The 21,425-nt window shown below is 39.2% G+C and overlaps 1 protein-coding gene across 1 annotated transcript in view; it reads left to right on the forward strand.

The window, feature by feature from the left end:
• LOC122815364 (dynein axonemal heavy chain 3-like) overlaps window positions 1-21,425 on the forward strand; it is a 4,921,723-nt gene that overhangs the window by 571,759 nt on the left and 4,328,539 nt on the right. Inside the window, exon 8 of the mRNA XM_044087818.1 lies at window positions 6,350-6,553. Within this exon, the coding sequence (XP_043943753.1) occupies window positions 6,350-6,553 (204 nt within the window). The remainder of the gene's footprint in view (window positions 1-6,349; window positions 6,554-21,425) is intronic.

Consider the following 21,425-nt stretch of genomic DNA (forward strand, 5'->3'; position numbering starts at 1 on the left):
ATGCGAACCCTTTTGTGATAAGGTGGGCTATATAGAAGGTCTTTCTAACCACTTTGGCAACGTGATTATCAAAGCAGAGATTACTATCTACGTTGGTCCCCAAATCTCTAATTACTTCTTCCATACTTAATGGATTACCACCTATGTGGTAATTTGTGGGCACCTTGTTTTCCCCAAAGGGGATGACTATGCACTTTTTAGCATTTAGCTTGAGGCCGTGGTTCTGGCACCAAGCATCCGTCTCTGTGAGACCCTTTTGGAGGATGCTTGTGTCAGGTGGATTGGATAATGGCGCCCAGTATGCAGTCATCTGCGAACTTTGTCAGCCATAACCCGGCGTGTTAGCCTGAACCTCAGAGAAGTATATACCGAACAAGAGAGGTCCCAGAACTGAGCCCTGTGGGATGCCACTTGTAACTGGTTTGGATTCGGACATGGCACCTGCGATTCTGACCATGTGGGTTCTATCTCTGAGCCAGTTTGCAACCCATCTTGTGATATAGGGGTTGATATTTAAGCTGGTAAGCTTATTTATGATGCCCGAGTAGGGTATTGTGTTGAAGGCTTTTGTGAGGTCCAGTTAGGCTGTGTGGACTACCTTGCCCTCATCTATGGCTTTGGTAAATGTTTCAAAGAAATCAACTAGGTTTAAGAGGCAAGATCTGCCCTTAACAAAGCCAAATTCGGTAGGGTCCAGTGTCTGGAGGCTCCCAATGTCTTTGTTTATGAGTTCCATGATAATACGCTCCATAGCTTTACAGACTAGTCAGGCTTATGGGGCGATAGTTTCTGGGGTCCGTTGTGGCACCACCTTTGTGGAGTGGGACCACTGTAGCTGTACACCATTCTTTGGGTACATATCCTGTAGTAAGGCTAAGTTTGAACAGTGACTTAATGTGAGGGTTCAGTTCTTCTTGGAGCTCATGTAAGACACAGCCTGGGACACCGTCCGGTCCCATAGATGCTGTGTTTTTTGCTTTGGAGAGGGCAGCTTTCACCTGTGCATCTGTGATGTCAGGGTGGTTACATTCAGTTGGGATAGGCATTTGCTCCTTTGGGGGGGAAGGGGGGGGGTTTGCGCTGAATCTGTCTGCCAGGATGTTGGCTATGTCTGTAGGTTTGGTATATTTTGTACCGTTATGCAACAATTCAGATCATATCTGGGAGTTTCTGCCCATATTCCTGACATAACTAAAGAAGGCCTTGTGATTATCTTTAGTGTCTAGGGCAATTTTTCTTTCGAAACTGGCCTTTGATGATTTTATGAGGGATCGAAGTTTCTTGCTAATACTGATCAGAGATGCCTTCCCTTTTTGGGATTTTGCTCTGTCATGTAGTAGCTTCCTCCTTCTGTTGTATAGTTTATTTGTGGCCGGGGTCCACCAGACCAGTCTCCTGTTTTTGGAGGAGTGAGTCTTGGTTTTATTTGGGATAGCACAACCCATGCATTCCTGCAGGTGCTCATAGAATGCATTTGTAAAGGATTCTGTGGATTGGGCTGTATTATCCTCTGGTCCAGCGGCTTTGAAGGATTCCACCTCAGTCTTGAGAAGTGCAAAGTTGGCTTTTGAGAAATTCTTTACAGTGATTTCCTTGGCTGGGGGTGGGGACGGGATATGGATGTCCAGGGAAATTTATTTATGGTCTGATCTTACCAATGAGGGTTTTACCTCTGGTGTGGAACATAGAGTCCCCATGTTGGTGATGACCAGGTCCAATATGTTGTTCCCTCTTGTGGGAGTGGTGACCAGTTGTTCCATTGTGTTAGAGTTTATAAATTCAAGGAACTGTTGGGCGAGGGTGTTTGGGCTTGAGTAGTTTTCCCAGTCAATGTTTGGATAGTTGAAGTCACCCAATAACATAGTGTTTGGAGAGACCTTCATATTCTCCAGTGTTCTCAGGAATGCCAAGTGGGGTTCCTGTAATAGGGAGGGTGTTCTGTAGCAGGCTACAAACTGAAAGGCAGTTTTGCCCACTGTTAGTTGCACATGGATGGTTTCCGATGCTTCATGCAGTGCCACTAACCTGGAGGTGTAGGTATCTTTGATGAATATAGATACTCCCCCTCCTTTTGTGCTTCGGTCCGAGTTTTGGGGCCGAAATGCATGGTATGAGTTATAACCTGATAGTGCTGGGGTGCTCTCAGGAGCCTTGAACCAGGTTTCTGTTACTGCACAGACATCGATTTTCTCCATACTGAGGAGTGTCTCGAATGCGTGCATCTTGAGGTTTAGACTTCTGGCATTGAATAGCATTACCTTTAGTTTTTTTATCTTTGGGTTGTCTATGGAGGTGAGTTTGTCCTTTGAGCCTTGCCTAAAAAAGGCACTATGGGGGTGGCAAGAGCCTTGGCCAGTATACAAAAGCCTAAGGGTGACAGGTGCAAGCCGTCCCTAGCGAAGCAACGTGGCTTGTTGAGCATGTCATCCCATGCTGACAGACACTGGATCCCCTTTGAATGACACCAATACTTTAGTCAATTGTTGAAACTGATCATTTTGTCTTCATACGGTGGCATCATTCTTGGTGAGGGTGAGATGCTACTCAAGGTCAGGGTCATACCGGCCTGGGCTACATGATCAGAGAGCTCCTCTATGTCTCTTTTCATGTAGTCCAGGGAGGTACGTCTCAGGTCATTCACACCAGCATGGACAATGACGGAGGCATACTTGTACTTGCTTTGGAGTGACCTGAGTGCTTGCATTATGTGGCGGATCCTGGCACCCGACAGGCAGCTTACAGTGACCTTCTCCTTGTTCAGTCTGGTGAGTGGGACGTCAGTGTGCCGGACAATAGAGTCCCCTATAACAAGTGTATTTGGTGTGTTGTTTGGCCTTATGGGCTGTGACTGTGAGGCACACTGATTTTGTGAGATATGTGATTTGTGGGTATTGTTGAGGGGTGGCTTTTGCTTGGATATCTGCTTAGGAGGTCTTTGCTGTTTAGGCAGATTTTTATTTAGAGCCTCCGAGTATGTTTTTGTGTGTTTATGTGTTGGGTATGCAGATGCAATAGGTCTGTGTGAGACTGGATTTGTGGTGTGGGTGGTTACCTTTTCCTCCTGACTGACTGTGACTGACTGTGTATTAGAGTTTGTTGGAAGGAGGAGAGGGTTGTCTGTGTACATAAGGCAATTGTAACATTGCCTTAAAATTCCCAGATTCATCAGCTGGACTGGAGAGTAACCTTGAAACTGACCCTTGGACATACCAGATTAGTATAGGGAACTGTTTTTTTACTGATCAGATTAGGGAAGGGAACTGATTTTTCACTTGATCAGGAAGGACCAATCGGGAGTCTAATACTTATGAGAAGTCAAGGAGGGTGTAGTGCTTTAGTTAGTTGGTGTTTCCTTATAAGAACTGAGCAAGTGCAGGGCTTTAGAAAGAGAATAGAGTGATTACTTTGAGAGTTTGAACAGTTCTAAGGAAAAAAGTGAAGAGCAGACTTTGTGGAGCCTGGAATAGTTTAAATCTGTTTAGGCGGCGCTGCCCGACGCTGCTCAGTGCGCAAAACCGCTCAAAAAGAGAGTTGTAGGGTTTTAAGAGAGAGAGAGAGATCAAGGAGTTTAGAATTGAACACAGAGACTTCCCTTTAGCCCAAGCAAGCACTGGCCTTCTAGAAACTTCCAAACAGTTCAGAACAGCAAATCTGTAACTGAACTTTCTTAACTTTCAGAAAGTGAGAAAAAAGCAAGATTTTTTTTTTTTTTTTTTTTTTGTTGTAGTTTAAAGGTAGCAAAGATACATACACAAGCAGCAAAATAATCACAACAGTGCAATAAATGACCCCACACTTGAGTGCTAGGCCAAAATCAGGTAAAATGCAGTTTTTAGAGAAAAAAAACGATTTTAAATTAAGTGCAACACAGGAAATGCAGTAAACAGGCTCTAGATGTGTTCCAACTACTGTTACTGTTACAGATATAAACTTTAGCAAGCCGGAAAATGCCAAAAAGTAGGCGGCAAAGCAATAAAACTTAACAAAAAATCTGAAGAAAATACTTAAAATCACAAAAGTGGCTCCTTTTCTTCTCTCAGCGTTTTCTCCTCTTGGTAGGTGCTTCAGCAACAACTAGCAAGCCTGAAAAGACGCCAAAACCATGAGGCAACCTGGTTTTAAGAGAGAGAGATCAAGGAATTTAGAACTGACCCAAAATGGCCAATAAAACTACAGCTTCTAGGTAGTAACCACTCCTCCAGGGACAGGCAGGCTGTTCAGTGTTTACCATTCCCACTGGTGAACACGGAGACTTCCCTTTAGCCTTTTTAAGTGGAATGTTATCTATACGGTAACCAGTAGTGACTCTAGATTTACCAAAGGAAACTATGCGGGTAAGCCCATAATTAATAAACAAGCAGCTGTTTGGTGAGGCCCTTGCTGGAGAACATGAGTATCAGAATGGGATTTGATAACTCCCCAGTTTGCAATCTTCAGCTTTTATGTCACAGAAATATTTACCAAAGATGAAAGGACCAGGAAAGAACCCAGTGGGACAACAGTCGTAGCAGATTTTGGTCCAGATCAAATTACCCAGCTTTAATTGTATCTGTTCTCTTGGAGATACAGTTACAAATCCAGAACATTACATATGAGTTAATAATGACTTGAAAGAGCCTGTCATTGATACCATCATGGAGATAGTGTCAAATACTTTGGCCAGGTTCAGATAAGCAGTGTGGATGGTATGTTCCTTATCCATAACCTCAGTAAACATTTCAGAGAACTCAGCCACACTGAGTTTGGATGAATTGACTTTTACTAAGTGAACTGGTGTGTGTCCAGGGATATAAAGTCACCTTCACCATTTCTTAATAGTTACAGAATAACTTCATTCTTTCAGGAAACATTTCAAAGGACTTAACAAAAAATGAGTTGGGATGAGTGGCTTTTTACAAAGTTGGACTAGTATATATCCAGAGATATAAGGTAACCTATAGCATTTGTTAATAGTTACAGAATAATGAATGTCATAGCCTTGCACATATTACTAGTGAGAATAATAGACTGTTAATTTCCAGGATCACTTGAGGGCTTCTTAATTTATTTGTCTTCTTAGTTTGTATGAACTATTATCTTGTCAGATACAACTTATTTATTTATTGAAATTAAAAAATACTAAATATATTTACTCATGTTTTGTATTCAGGCCATTGGATCAAAAGGTTGGAAAAACCTTTAAAATGCATGTCAGATCATTTGACAAAAATGTTCTTCTATGCAAACTTCAGTAAGGCTTACCTTTTTCTTTTTTTCACTCAGCCTATAATACCTAAAACAAAATGTGCAGATTTGCATTACCTGCTGACCCTTAAACCCTCTACTCCAACCTTCCTTCAATCCTTCAGAATCTCAAGTGACCCCAGTGACAGAACGGTCAACCTTTCTCCTGGGCAGTCTAGATTATAAAATTGTAAAGGATGGTTACTCACCACTGTAATGAATAATTAGCCAAGGAAATTGGATCTCCTTATGATGGCCTCCTTTCAAAACTGTCACTGGAGAGTGTGCCAAAGCTTGGCCCTGCATTATGGAATAAGTCCCCACCCCACCCCCCAAAAATAAGGAAAAGCAGGACTCCCCCAGGCCTTCAAGACCACATTTTCCTGATACCTTCTTAATGACATTATCTGTAAATGTTTTAAATTCAAGGATTAAATATTGCAGCGCTACATAGTTAATATAATATAACTCTAAAGAATGTTGTCAGTGCTATTGTACATGCTACATTTACGTTTTACATAGTTATTACCTGCACATATATATTTATCACCTGTGTAGGTAATAATAAGGTAGTATATATTGTATCTCATTAGTACGTTGTACTGGACTGCTGTGTAGTTAGTAATAAAGTATACTTTATTCTACCAAACATGCCAAATGCACCATACTTAACCACAATCACAAAACCAGTCACATGTCTGCTGAAGTAATGTAGGTTACCCTGAATAGATACATTCAGATAGACAAAAAAGTTTTCTCTACTTCCAGTGCGCTGTCTGAATCTTTCTAAATGGGCAAGAAAAGTTCTTGTTATTTTCAAATAATGACTCAAAATTATTTGATTTTTTCTTCACTGTTGAGTGACTGCTTTTACAGACTAAGAAATTAACTACCTCAGGAATTGTCAATGTCTGTCTAAGTGCCACTGCATTTTAAAACTTGAACATTTCTGAATTTGCTTATTATACCATTCTCAAGACTTACTTTTACTATGGAAACAGTTTGCTGTAAATTAAAACATGATCCCTTACAAGAAAAATATGTTATTGTGTAAACTGTATGTCAGCTTTTGTACTTTCATGAAACACTCTGTTACAGTTTATTTTTGTTTTTTTTCTCATTAAAGGTTCAGCGAATGAAGAGAATGGATCATTTCTTTGCCAGTGTGGCAACGCTCATGGCCAACTTATTCAGAATAATCACAGAGGAAACACTTGGTGACCTAGTTAATATGTTCGAAGAATACAAAAAAGGAAATGGCTACAATGGGGATTATCCAGAAAGCACTCTGGGGCTTCCTGTTACACCTCACCTAATTATAATCTCCATGGTATGTCTGAAGTTATTTCATCTTGTTAAATTGTATTAATAAAGAAATGACATTTTCAGTATTCTGTGAGCTTTAGTTTTACAGTGCAGATGCAAAAAATTTTATCCAGCAACAGTGTCTTGCAAGTTATTACTTCAAGAAGCCTCCGGAAAAATCAGTATGCATACTTCTCTTTGGAGTCTGCATACTGATTTACTCACATATTAATACTTAATGAGGCTGGTGCCCTATTTGCCTTTACAATGGCACACAAATTTGGACTTTATGGTGACATGAAGTAATAATAACTTGCTTTTCCTCAAATTTCAAATTGTCTTTGAAAGGGTGAAGCCCTCCGTTTGAATGGAAAACAAAGAGTCTGACAGCTGACAGCCACACATCTGGATTATCCTTTAATATGTGCAAATCAGGTGCTAAAAGCCTGAAGACAGGGAATGCATGCTGTCAGTACAGTTATTTTTCTGAAGTTACTTCTCACTTCATTTATAACAACACCAAGTTCCTCCCTTGAGTGATGCTAATATTCAGGCTTTATCATTTTGAACTACAAGGAGTTGCTTGGATACAAAGCATAACTTTCAAAGATGACAGTGGTTCGAAAAACTAAGATCTGTCATTCATGACAAAAGATTATTCAATGATCTTGCACTTTCCTTTTTAATGCTAAAATTAAAGGCATTAGTTAAATTAGAGAAACAGTGTGGATTGTGGTAAACACCCCTAAGCGATTTGACTGTTAGATCATTTCTCTTTTTTTGTAGATATCCATATTTTATGCATAATGTTCAAAGAACTCATTTATGATAATGAAAGAGAATTGATGCAGCTCTTGTCAGGAACATGCATTTCTTGTTAGTGAAGATTAATGCTGAGTGAGAAAAGTTATACTACATACATTCTTCATGAGTATACGCTTTATGAAGTGGCCTTTTGAGTATTGATTCATATCTGCACCCTCATTTTCCAGTAAATAAATTCAGTAGAAAGTTAAGCCAAGTCCTGATTGACAGCACTGAATTGCAGGATGGTTGCTTTACTAAGATTTATTGCTCTTCCTCCGTCAGACTTATAAGACCAGGATTTAAATAAATATTTAAGGGATGGTTCTGGTGCTGGGTGAATTATCACAGCACAGCTACTGCTCTGCAGATTTGTTTTACCTGAATCTATTACTTAATAATGGCAAGATTTTGCTATCTGTACTGTTAGAGAAATATTTTGTAAGTGTGTATCAGATACATACAGATAATCTAGGCAGATAGGCATAAGTATTTTATGTAATTGTATTTACGTGCTTTCACGCATGTGTATATACTTGCAAGATTGCATGTGTGTAAATGTTTTTCTGTTTCTAGTTACTTAATACTGAACACAGCAATATAGCAAATACTATTATTTGCACAAATTTGCTGTTGTAATTTTATACACATGAATACCTAAGGTCATAGGCACCTTGGTTGTCCTTGGCATTTTCATATTACTACAGATATGCCATTTTGTTCATTACAGTACATCTATATTATTACATTTGTACATTATTAGTGCTGTAAATGTGAATGGTTTCTGCTTTTTGTAAGATTTATATAGAACATCATTCATATTTATTAACAGTTTGGGTGTAAAATGTGCTTTGATTTGAAGAAGCCTGAGTTAAAAACATTCTTCTTCGGCACTCTGTTGTACTTGATGTTCTTTTTACATGTACTGTTACTAATCTCAGTGAAACACATAATTAAGGAAGTAATCCTTCTCAGAGTTTGTATCTTCTCTCAGAAGCCTTTCTCAATGATTAATAAATGTATCTCTGCTAACTAGGTTCATGTGTTTCAGAGCTAAAGCTCAGATGAATGAAGAATAAAATGGAAGTTTTAGGAATGTAGAAGTTATATATTCTCATTAGCTTGTGATACAGAAGTTCTACACATTTCCTTCCTGCCTTTATGAAATAACATAACTCAGAGAACTTTATTCACACATTCATTTAAATACATCTTTTTACTTTGAAGTCACTGTAGTTTAAATACATACAATAAAAGGGATCCAAATTAAAAAATGCAATAACTGATTATTCAAGAAGCCATCAGCATTTTTTAGAATGAAAGTTATATGTAGTGAATAAAATAAAAAAGTAACAGTTCAAGAAGTCAAATCCAAAAAACTGTTGCTTGACTATATAACTAGAATCCAGAGTAGATGACAATTATTATAATGTGCTAGCCTCCAGACTGAATCAAACGACAGTAACAGAAAGTCTCACAAACTAAAAGTCCAGCTTCAAAGTTGGGTACTTACGTATTATCGCAACCACTTTTTCGAGGTAATACCGCTCGCTTCCTGCTGGGTTGATTTAACTGTAAGTATGTACAGGATCACATTGACAACATTAACTTTATTAAAAAGCCTTGTTTAGGTAGGAAAGGCGGTATGACATGTGAGGAATGACTGCTTGTTTCAAGCTATGCCGTTTCCCCGACATCATGTCACTGGAGATACATTTTCCCACAGCACTTTTGTGTAACACGCATTCCATCTCTCAAGCCACGAGCCGCTTAATGTAACAGACTCCCACGCTGACAGTTGTCCACTTGTCTACTACTTCTTGACAGCTACAAAAAAAGAGAAGAGACAAAAAAAGGGGGGTGGGGGGGAACAAAGCTGTCAAACTTTGTTGTGCAGCATAGTTTCTTAATAAAGGTGATGGCAGGAAATGCGGTGACAAGCCTTAATATCCTTTTATTCCTTCTTACTGGTACCATTATCAGCGCTGACATGCGAGGAGGAGTACATTCTGATGGCTCATCAGTGCATCAGCGATCAAGAAGCGGCGAGCGCAAAAAACAGCATAAGTACACCAAAACCATGATCTGCACCATTTCCCATGATACCCCTGCCTAAAACAACCTTTCAATATGAAGGAAAACACACTTCTTGACATAACGGCAGCATGACCATCTACATCTGCGCACGGAGAAGCGAGCGATATTACCTTGAAAAAGTGGTTGCGATAATACGTAATTACCCAAAGTTGTAGTACTGCCAATCCCATTAGCTACCACAAGAAACATGACATACGATCTTCTATCTTCAAGTAACCCTGCTTTTTTACAGTGGATGTTCTTAACTTATGCATACTATGCACCAATGGCAAACCTCTTACTTACTTAGGGTCACTATAAAGGTGCACAGCTTTTGTTAACCTCTTCAACAGTACTTTGTTAAAGGCCTTGGGAAGTTTAAAAAGGATAAACTTACAGACTTTAATCCACCACATTGCTATGTGTGTCAAATGCTCTTAATTTTGCCTCACATGACTGTCTTGCTGGGAAATGCCCAAGTCAGTGCTGCAGATTTATAATAGATATGGTTCTGTTACATTGTAAACTTCCTTCCCCTATGCTCTTCCTTTGCAATCTCTGTGCATAAAAAGATAAAGAAAAGACACTGCTTGTTTCTTATACAGTGTCTTCTGGCATTCTTTAGCTGACTTCTCCTGTGTTCATAAACCTTTATTTTGGGTCCTATGGACCAGAGTAAAATAACGTGGAAAGAAAAAAGAATGATGGTTAAATGTGTTATTTCTGGTTTACTGTTACTGTCCTCATTCTTTCAGTCAGGAATTTCTTTTTCTAAATTTTACTGGGAGGAGAAAACAGCCTTAATCTATCCAGCTGCACTAAGAGGCAGATGTTTCTCTGTTAATGCAGCTGCAAACTTTTGGTGCAAAACAACTTGAAACACTGTATCTTACACTTTATTTCTATTTTATTCTGCTTTTGTAGAACATCCTTAATATGACATGTTCCTCATAACATTTTTCATTTATTGGTAGATTTTGAGGGCTACAGTCAGTCAATAATGCCAGACATTAGAGTTTTATACTTTTTGCTGATCAGAAAATGTATGTTGATAGAAAACCTGCTTTTCTGTTATGTTCTTAAGTGAATTATAATCCACGATGGTGCAAAACATATTTTTCTATTAACCTCTTATGTGAATTAGAGTAACATTTAAAAAAATGTCCCTGATTTTGGATTGTCCCACATTATTTTTGGTTTTGACCTTGATTCTTGAGCAAAGAAGTTGAGAGCTAGGAACATGAAGTTTATTTGAACCAAACAGGGAAGTGTTAGAATTAACTCTGCACAGTGTGAGACTAACTGTAAAAGACAAAATGAGCGTACCTTGAGTTTATTAGCTCTGAAATCGAGAGTTTGCTCTTAGAAGTTTTAAGGGGCTAATGGTAAGTCTGGCCTCATGGTATTTCTTTCATGTAATGTCTCTCATATTGCACTGAAACTGAAAAAAATCAAATAATAACAGTTTTACAGAACTGTGAATTTGCATGTTAAAGCATTATTCCTTTTTATAAGTCACTCATTATATTTTTAAGTACTCTTAGGCATACTCAATGCCATTTAAAACATTGCAATATGTACAGCATGTCAGTGAAAAGTGGAATCCTTGAATGGGCCCTTGAATTAGCCATGGGCCTGCACTTTTATCTACACTTTGCTGCTGAACATTCATGTGAATAGCAATTCAAAGCTTCATACCATGTTGTTTTACAGGTTTTTATCTTTGTTATTTCCTTGGCCTGACCATTACTCTATGTATATTGAACAGGGAATGAACGAGGGAAGTGGGACATTCTCTGTAAATCTACTCTGTCTAAAGTTGCCCTATTTCCCCAGGAAGACATTAATCCAGTGTAATAACTAACAGTCTCTATTAATACATTGTGATAACCAACAGTCTCTAAAATGGAGATGAGATGTTTTTTACTGGTATAATAGTTCCATGTGTTTTTTTTCTTTTTTTTTTAATGGAAAAATGTATGTGGAAACAGCTATGGTAGAAGTGGAGTCCCATTTCATTGATGGCATATTTAAATGAATTTTCTTAAGTAAAACTTAGTTACTGTGTTTGTTCCTGTTTAAAAATAATAAAAATAATAATAATATATTAAAATACTGCTCTGGTTGAACTAAGGATAAGGCCTTGTACTTCCCTACATAGGACTTTACCCCACCTCTTTGCTAATTGTAATCACAACTGAGGTCGCACGACCTCGGGAGATGGGGCAGATTTACTCAAGTCTCCCAGCAGTGAAAAAGACTTCATGACATAACTCACCTGTAGGAACACCATACTGACATTTGCTTATATAAACAATGTAATTAATATGAGTGGCAGGTGTACCAGTCCCCACACAATGAATGGTTAATGTTCATTAAGATATTCCATCATTTCCAAAAGGCAAAACCAGAAAAGATTAATGTCTTCCACAAAATGTCAAAGGCATCATTACATCTTTGATATCAGAAGCAAAGAAAGAGTGATTAGAAAAAAAAAATATTTCCTAGCTAATTTGTCAACTCTGTCTTAAAAGATTTTATCTGCCATACTAATCAAGAAAAAAAAAAATCAGTTCCAACAGGGACAAGAGCCACCTGAACATACTTGCTTAAAATGAAGTTGTCAAAAAGTTGCAGTTCCTTGCCAGTAGCACATTGCATGCCTGAGTTAATTCCAATTTCTCTGGTTTCACACACAAGCAATAGGACTTCTCTGCCTCCAAAAACTGTCTGGGATTTGAAGACAGGTTGTGTGGTATGCAGCCTGTGTTTGTCCCAGAATTGTCCACGTGCAGACCGGAGCATATATGGGGTAGTGGTGATGTATAGTCTCACATTGCACTACTTTGCAGTGAACGCAAATGCACAAATGAAGATATACAGAGTTCACTGCAAAATGCCATGCAAATGAAACAGGTTAGTAATATGAGGTTGTAGTGATATTCAAATATATGAAAGGTGAACATAGTCATGATTCATAATCATGCTCAGCAAAATCTATACAGCCTTAGGCAACAGCAAACTGTACTCCTTTGGGTCCCCTTTAAAGGACTGAAATTGCAGAACATCAAGCCTCTGATCATTGAGGACCAGTGGATCGAAATTCTGCAATATCGAACCCTGTATATGGAGATCACCGTACAATGTGGAATGAGAACTTTACTGTTCTTTTCACTGTAGAGCAATCTCAGAGATGGTATATTTAAGTAGCAGGGGGTGGGGGGTACAGGGGTGCTTGCCCCCCTACAAAAATGTGAAATAAATGTTCACGTTTTAGTTTTTTTGGGGAGGGATTGATATTGCAGAACACTGGCAGCTGCTCTACAACCATGCCATAGCCAGCAACAGGCACAGCATCTGGCAATGCAGGCAGGGGGGCGATGTGTAATCCAGAACTATGGAGCCTGATAAGCACACAGTAATAGTGTGGTATCACATAAATCAAACATGATGCATGCAGTGTAAATATCAGGTTATGGTGGTCAGTACATGGTTAAACCACATTGTGCATCAGACAGTCCCACTTTTATCCCACAGGATGGTGGAAGGGTGGAGAAATGCAGAGTTGCCATCATAGTTAGAAGCGGCAAGGGGTAAATAGCACATGTCTGTGTAAACACATCGAGGAGGGTGTACATCACAGGATTTGGGAAAAGTGGTCTCGAGGGGACAAGTATTCTGTGCCATAGACACTTTCCTTCTGTGGTGTTGCCACTATGTGACCTGTGATCACTTGGATGACATGTTGTTCTTCACGTCCTCCTCTTACGGATAGTATCCAGCTGTGGGACTGTGATACACTTGTGACGTGTCCTGCCATTGAAGGTCAAGTGTCATGGCCACCCATGTCAATGGGTGACAGAGTGCTGTACATGTCCAGACACAGATGAAGAATGCATATCCTACCGTGATCACCGCCTCCATAAGCAGCCCTCATATGTCCCATATTCCAGCCTCAGATAACACTGCTGGTATCATCTAGTATGGTGGTATTGGCAAGCCTCTGAATAGAGATGTACATGGAAGTGATGTGTGCCACTCAAGACATCAGGAAACTTATCACCACCATGTCCCCGGTCTCCGTGTCCTCACAAATGCCATTCAAGACAGCAATGACATCCTTCCTGGACTCATACCTGTCAACCTCTTAGAGCAAGAGATCTGGACAAAGCAAAATAATGGGGAGACAAAGGCCCAAAAAGAGGGACAGATTTTAAATATTGCTTGTATAAACTTAGAGAGTTGCTAGAGTAGTGGGATTAGTTGTTAGTATGCATTTTCTGAAGGATATGAAATCTTTAACTCAAATGCATGGCATTATGTAGTGATTTCAGTCATCAGTGATTTGCCAGGAAACCACCAATGTTATGAGCAAAAGACCAAAAATATGAGGCAAAAATATGGACATTCTGTGAGAATGAGAGATATGGCTGGACTATATTGCAATAGATTGTATCTGGATAATACAATAACACACCTATGATCAGTCCTAAAGTCCTAAGTGCAGCCCACCTCACTGCCCTACTGTGACAGGTGATAGCATCGAGCACCCCTGCAAGCCTGTGAGTATATGCACCTGAAATGCAGTATATGCCTCTGCTGATACAGCTGCAAAGGGAGCTGCAGTGGTTGGATTCAGTGAAAATCTATCCTTCACAGGGATAGTGAGCACTTACACTGTGCAGAATCATGTTCTTGTGTGGGTGAGACCACAGCTTCAGCCTATATTCTAAGTGGATGTCCACTAAGGATGGAAACAGACAGTGCCACTTATTGTAAGTAGATGCGCACTAAGCAAGAAAACAGACAGTTCCACTGTGTCTTCAGATGGTGCTTCAGGCATCTGTATCTTAAGATCATCAATAGCCCCTGCAAGGGTGCCAACATCAGTCTGTTGTCATGTCTCAGGTTTTACAGGTCTCATAATAGCAGTACTCTGCCCTATGAATACACAATAAAATACACAAAGGAATACTTATGCCAAAGACATGCCCTGTGGCATGCAGATTAAGCATGTCCATGCAAGATGTCAAGAAGTACCATACAATCCCATGCTACCCAGCTGCTGTCCTAACATGGGGGGATACCTAGTTCACTTAAAAGAATGCATGGCCAACATATACTGTGGTCAGCCTGCACTAGCCAACTGTGCTATTGCACAGAAATCAGGTGTAGGTGTGCTAAAATGGTGTGTTATCCATCACAACATGTGGAAGTGACACCACCCTGATAATCCAAAAATATTTTCTCCCCATCTGACCTATCAGGTACTGTCCAGGGTGGTTTACCTTGCAATGATGTGGCAGGTTGGTCACATTCCTCCAAAACTGCTGTAATGTTTGGCTTCATGCTCCCATGGCATTTATTTTTACAAACCACTGTTTGCTCCACCATGTCATGTTAGGGTCGGTCAGCACCCCATCTCTGCGACAGGTGCCATCAATTTATGCAAAGTGATATCTTTAATAACTGAGAAAAGTTTTACAATAACCTGACAACACCTGCTATTACAACAAAGAAGTTTGAAGTGTTTCATATACTTTTGTTTCCAAAAAGGGTGCTTGATGAAACTTAATCACTTCAAATTATAGGCAAAATATACTGAGGACAAACATTTTAGATGTTTCTTAGTGTTTTACGGTCTGTGTGAAACTCATGAGTAAAGTCAATTGGTAAATAAAACATTATGAATTTACAAGCTTATAAGAAACTTTAACAGATTTAGTATGACTTTGTGCTCAATTATTAAAAGCATACTTCAAGTGTCATATGTTATGCTGATAATTTATTATTTTGTATTTCATCATATATTGAAGCTTTTTTGCATATTTAACCTATAAGAAAATGTAAGACACATGACCGAGTCTCATTTTGTTTTGAGTAAATATTATTTTATGATAAACAGTTCATCTCAGAGCAGTCCGGATCACAAAGCAAATTTAATGCATGTACTAATTCACAAAAGGACAGCATTCATACCTCACAGCTGCCCAACTCTTGACAGAATGTCCATATTTTTGTCTCATATTTTAGGTCTACTTCACATAAAATTTATGGCTTTCTGATAAATTGTTGTGGATTGTAGTCACTACATAATTACATACATTTGAGTTTCAGATTTTATATCCTTCAGGAAATAGATGTTAATGCAGAACATGTTATTGTAACAACTTTCAAAGTCAGCAATATTAAACATTTGATTTTGGACCTTTATCACCCCATTATTTTTGGCTTTCTCTAGATGTGTTGTGCTTAGAGGTTCAAAGGTATGGCAGTATTGCAGACAACTCTGAACCTTACCATAACAATATTATAATTTGTGTACCTGTATGTTTTCTTGGACATTAGCCCTGTTTCTGTGCCAGACAAAGCAAGAGCTATTATATAACAAATAATTAATATGTACCTATAATCTAATCAACATACAGCATATAAGTTAAAAAAAGGATAAATTGATGATAGATAATAACTTGGCCTTACAAAGCCTCACCATTCCTGTAACAGACGTCAGGGCTCCAAAATGCTGTTTGCTGTCCAGTTATTTATTATGTAATCCTGTGTTACATTTAATAATACTCCCTTCTGTGATGAATACACCTTTAAACCATTTACCTTTTATAAGTGGCAGGAGGACAGTGTCAGAGTTCTTAAGTTAAATGAGTTAGAGAAAAAGCTCTTGAATCTGGAATTCACTATATAATACGTCTAGTTGAATCTAGCAACTGTCTTCCCTGTCAACACAGGAAGCTACTTCACTGCTTGCAGATTAATTTTTGTAACATAAGGGACTGTCTCTTTCAACTGCCAGACAATGTAGTGAATTTTCTGGTTTTCTATTAGCTTGTCGCAGTCTGCTGGCAAGCTGAATTTCTCTAACAGGCATCAATTTGTTGCATTAAATGGCTTCTCTATTCTCAAAGACATATTGATTATTTTTCTCCACAAAGTGACAAATAGCATTTTCGTGATTGTAATGGAGATTGATTACAATTTTATGAAACAGATAGCTGATCTCACAGAGACAACCTTATGGGTATATAACATTTGAAAAAATCATTTGAGTTAATATAAAAAATTAATGAATTCATCTGTTGCTCTCAATGTCTGAGAAATGCACTTTTTTTCCTGATAATAGAAACTAGTCACATGTTCATTGTAGCAGTACAACAATTGTTCATAGATATGGGGAAATACGGCTGATTAATTCTAATCTTCTTAGTGACAACTTTCTGAAAAAAGAAGTCTCTAACTTGAAGACTTAAGAAGATATACAAAAAAACAACAACCAATGTCCTCCTTTACATAGTTCATATAATGGTTCACTATGAAAATAAAAATGTCCAGAAGTTGAAATAGGAACCCTGTAGATATTCTCTGTATATCTGAACATAGCACTTTATGATATTTTCCCAGTTTTTATTCAGACCACAAATTTTGTCAGATTCAGGGCTTTGAAGCATATTATTTAGACAGAAATATAATTGACAAGTGCAGTGAGGTACTAACCCAGTATAAGCACTGACTGCAACTACATCTCCATTGAACCTTTAACTTCTCTGGTAACATATAAAAGTTTTTGAAGGTAAAACGTGAAAGCAGCAAATATTGACATAAATAATTTCTCATTTCAAGATCACAGGATCATTCTTGATGTAATCCTTCCTTGGTCAGTTTCCTTTCATAACTCTGATACCTTTCAACTTTATGTGCAAGTATTTGCTGTGAACATTCCAAAGAAGGCTTTAGATATATTTATTTTGTTTGTTAAGATTGTTCATACAAAGATTTATCCATTGTACTATGCTTCTGTTGTTTGTTTCTCTCCAGTGTTTGCTTTCATGACTGCTACATTTCAGATAATACGCATTACTGGCCATGAGTGCTACACCTGGAACTGGGACTTGCATTAGTCATCCTTAGTCATGGTCTCCAGGCATACTTCTTCATGAATGGTCATTTCAAAGGATTTGCAGCTAATTAGCATAGCATCTTCTGTCACTCCATTTCATAGGTACTGGAAATCTAGAGCTTTGTTATGTCCTGCAGCATTTCTTCTTCCTGCATCCATATATTCCATGGCTTAGCCTACACAGGTCCTCCCAGATCCCCGTTCATTAACACTTGATGTTAGTACCCATTTTTTAAAAGAAGTTTGTGCACAAGTACTGATTCGCTGTGTATGCTGTTTTTTTCTTTTTTTAAGTGGTTGTGTGGTCATGGAGTTATTATATATAATTACGGGGGATGGGGGGCAAAGTTCCCCACATGGTGTGTGCAGGGCAGCTTGCTCCATGCAGAAACACTGTTTTATGTTGTATTTTCTTATTTTGAATATTTTCAATGATTTGTGATTCAGTTCAATTGGCTTCAGTCACATGGATTTTCAGTCAAATGGATTTTAAGACAATCACTTTTCAGTCAAATAGGTTTCAGTTAAATGATCTTTCAGTCGATTAGTTTCAGTCAAATTTTTTCAAACATTTAATTTTCAGTCAAGTAATTTTCAATGAAATGATAGTAACCCCCCTTCTCTCTCTCTCTCTCTATATATATATGTGTGTGTGTGTGTGTGTGTGTGTGTGTGTGTGTGTGTGTATGTGTGTGTATGTGTGTGTGTGTGTGTGTGTGTGTGTGTGTGTGTGTGTGTGTGTGTGTGTATGTGTGTGTGTGTGTGTGTGTGTGTGTGTGTGTATGTGTGTGTGTGTGTGTGTGTATGTGTGTGTGTGTGTATGTTTGTGTGTGTGTGTGTGTGTGTGTTTCCAACAAAGGTGTGTGTGTGTGTGTGTGTGTGTGTGTGTGTGTGTGTGTGTGTGTGTGTGTGTGTGTGTGTGTGTGTGTGTGTGTGTGTGTGTGTGTGTGTGTATGTATGTGTGTGTGTGTGTGTGTGTGTGTGTGTGTGTGTGTGTGTGTGTGTGTGTATGTATGTGTGTGTGTGTGTGTGTGTGTGTGTGTGTGTGTGTGTGTGTGTATGTGTGTATGTGTGTGTGTGTGTGTGTGTGTGTGTGTGTGTGTGTGTGTGTGTGTGTGTGTGTGTGTGTGTGTGTGTGTATTTTAGCTAAATGAGCATATATGGACAAACGTAAACGTATGTTAACTCTTGCAGCTAGGCATATGAAAGATGTCAGAGACCATATCATTTCATTACTCCACCATCATATCCTGCAGATTTTTGGGAAAAGCCAAAGAGCTTTTAGGATTAAGTTTTTCTACTACCTCACATAAAAAAACATCCAGGGAAACAAAGTGTTCTGTTCTGCTTTTAATCCAACAATAAATGATGAACAGCAGAACAGATTGCTTCGTTTCCCTGGATGTTTTTTATGTGGTTTGGTGTTTGTTTTTAACCATTGGTTGCTGTTCGTTTTGAGTTTTGTTCTACTACCTCATTACACCATAGTACACCTTCCAGTGGATGCCTTCCATCTGGAACAGTCTAACACACTCCTGTTTGACTTTAATTGGTCTGTGCTATAGAGCTTCCAAATTAAAGACATTGTTCATGATCCTTATCTGTTTGCAAGAGAAATTCATGATACCACAATTCAGTTTTCCAACTTCTTTCTCCCATGTTCTGATGATTGTACCATGAAACATAAGACTATCCATAATCTGTGTTTTTTGTAGATATCTAAGACTCATAATAATATGTAAATGCTATGCACCTCTTTGTTGAAATGCTGATGTAGTATTATAAGAAGTTTTCCATTAATTCTTCTGAGAAATGCTATTCCTTAAAGTTTTCTGCAAAGTGTATTGAAGATGCTATGTTTTATGTGGATGTTTTATGACACAGGTCATAAATGAAATGGGTCTTTGGACCAGCATATTTACTTAGAGGGAAGGAAAAGAAAGAAAGAATGAAAGAAAGAAAGAAGCGTGATACAGTTTTGGAATACCTTTAATATTAGTATTTTCTGATCAAATTAAAAATTCTCCCTTTTCCATTTATTTTGCAATAGAAAGTAATATTATAAACTGTCTCTCATAGGTTAATAGGTTCATAGGTAGGTACTAGGCTATCGGCCCAAGGGCCTACATAAGCCTAGCCAGCAAGATACCATAGCTTACGCCACCCAAGAAAGTTATTTTCCTGTGCCACTGTCCAGCAGAGACACAGAAGTGATCCCCAGGGTGTATTTCCTATTTCCCATCCTCTCATCAAGATTTTTCTTGAAGAGTGCTAATGAAGAACTTTGCTTGACATAGATGAGTAGCTTGTTCCAGAGTATAGAAAGTCTCTGGGACAGGAATCTATCCTTCCAGCATGTCCTGTTTATTGTGGTGACAAGGTTTAGATCCCTAGAGCGTGTAGCTTGGAGGGATTGGGATTTCTTTAGGTGTAGCATGTCCAACAGCTCTGATCTTGACATAGTTTTATATGTTAGGCAGAGATCACCTTGGAGTAGGCGATATGCTACGGAGTAAAGCTGGAGTTTTTTGAGGCGGTCAGTGTAGGGCATTTGTTTAAGGCCAGTAATCCTCTTTGTGAGGTACTTCTGTGGCCTTTCCGGCTGCTGAAGATGTCTTGTGAGGTACATTCCAAAAGGGGTATTGTACTCTATAATGGGTCTAATGAGTGACGAGTAGAGGGGAACAATGACCTCTTTTTTCCTGGATGAGAACCCTTTTATGATGAGGTGTGCCACGTAGAACGACTTCATGACTACTGTGGTGATGTGACTATCAAAGGAGAGACTACTGTCCACCTGGGTCCCAAGGTCTCTTATCACTCATTCGATGTTAAGTAGATTGCTGCCAATGTGGTAGTTCATGAGTACAGAGTTTTTACCAAAGGTGATGACACTGCACTTTTTGGCATTGAGCTTGAGGCCATGGCTCTGACATCAGGCATCTGTCTCAATGAGGCTCTTCTGTAGGATGTCCACATCATTTGGGGACTTGACTATGGCTCCTAGTTTGCAGTCATCTGTGAACTTCATCAGCCAGAGGCTTTCTGTGTTAGCCTGTACTTCAGAGAAGTAGATACCAAACAGGAGAGGTCTCAAGACGGAACCCTGTGGCACTCCACTTGTCACTGCTTTTAAGGTCAGATTTGGAGTCTGCAACTTTTACAGTGTGGGTTCTGTCAGTGAGCCAGTTGGCAACCCATCTTGTGACATAGAGATTTACATCTAGTTTAGTGAGTTTAGCTATAATTCCAGAATGGGGGATGGTGTCGAAAGTCTTGGCGAGGTTAAGATAGGCTATGTGAACCACCTTACCCTCATCCACGGCTTTGGTGACTGCCTCAAAGAAGTCGATCAGGTTCAGGAGACATGATCTGCATTTCACAAACCCGAACTGGGTGGGATCCAGAGTTTGGAGGTTACCAATGTCTTTGTTTATGAGTTCCATGATGATACATTTCATGGCCTTGCAGACCAGGCTCGTCAGGCTAATAGGTCGATAGTTCCCAGGATCAGTGGTGGCTCCCCCTTTGTGGAGTGGGATAACTGTTGCTGTGCGCCATTCAGTGGGCACAAAGCCTGATGCAAGGCTATTATTGAACATGGTGCTTAAGTGGGGAGCCAGTTTGTTCTGAAGTTCGTGTAAAACACAGCCTGGGATGTTGTCCGGTCCCATGGATGCTGTGTTTTCGGCTTTAGAGAGTGCAGCTTTTACCTGCATAGTTGTGATTACAGGGACTCTGCATTCTTCCTGTATAGATATGGGCCCTTTAGGGGGTGAGAGGGGGGTAAAGTTAGCACTGAACCGATCTGCCAGGATGTTGGCAATATCAGTTGGTTCTGTAATTTTCGTGCCTTTGTGCTGTAACTCAGAAGCAGATCTGGGTGTTGCTATCTAGATTCTTGACATAGCTATAGAATGCTTTGTGGTTGTCCTTGGATTTAGTGGCTATTTTGTTTTCGTAGCTAGCTTTGGAGGATCTTATAAGTGATCTCAGCTTCTTACTGAGGCTGACCAGGGAGCTACTCCACTCATGAGATTTTACTCTCTTTTGCAACAGTTTCTTCCTTCTGTTGTACAGTTTGTTTATGGCAGGGGACCACCAAATT

This window comes from Protopterus annectens, chromosome 11.part0, assembly GCF_019279795.1.
Source record: "Protopterus annectens isolate FY-2018-M chromosome 11.part0, PAN1.0, whole genome shotgun sequence".
Lineage (NCBI taxonomy): Eukaryota > Metazoa > Chordata > Ceratodontiformes > Protopteridae > Protopterus > Protopterus annectens.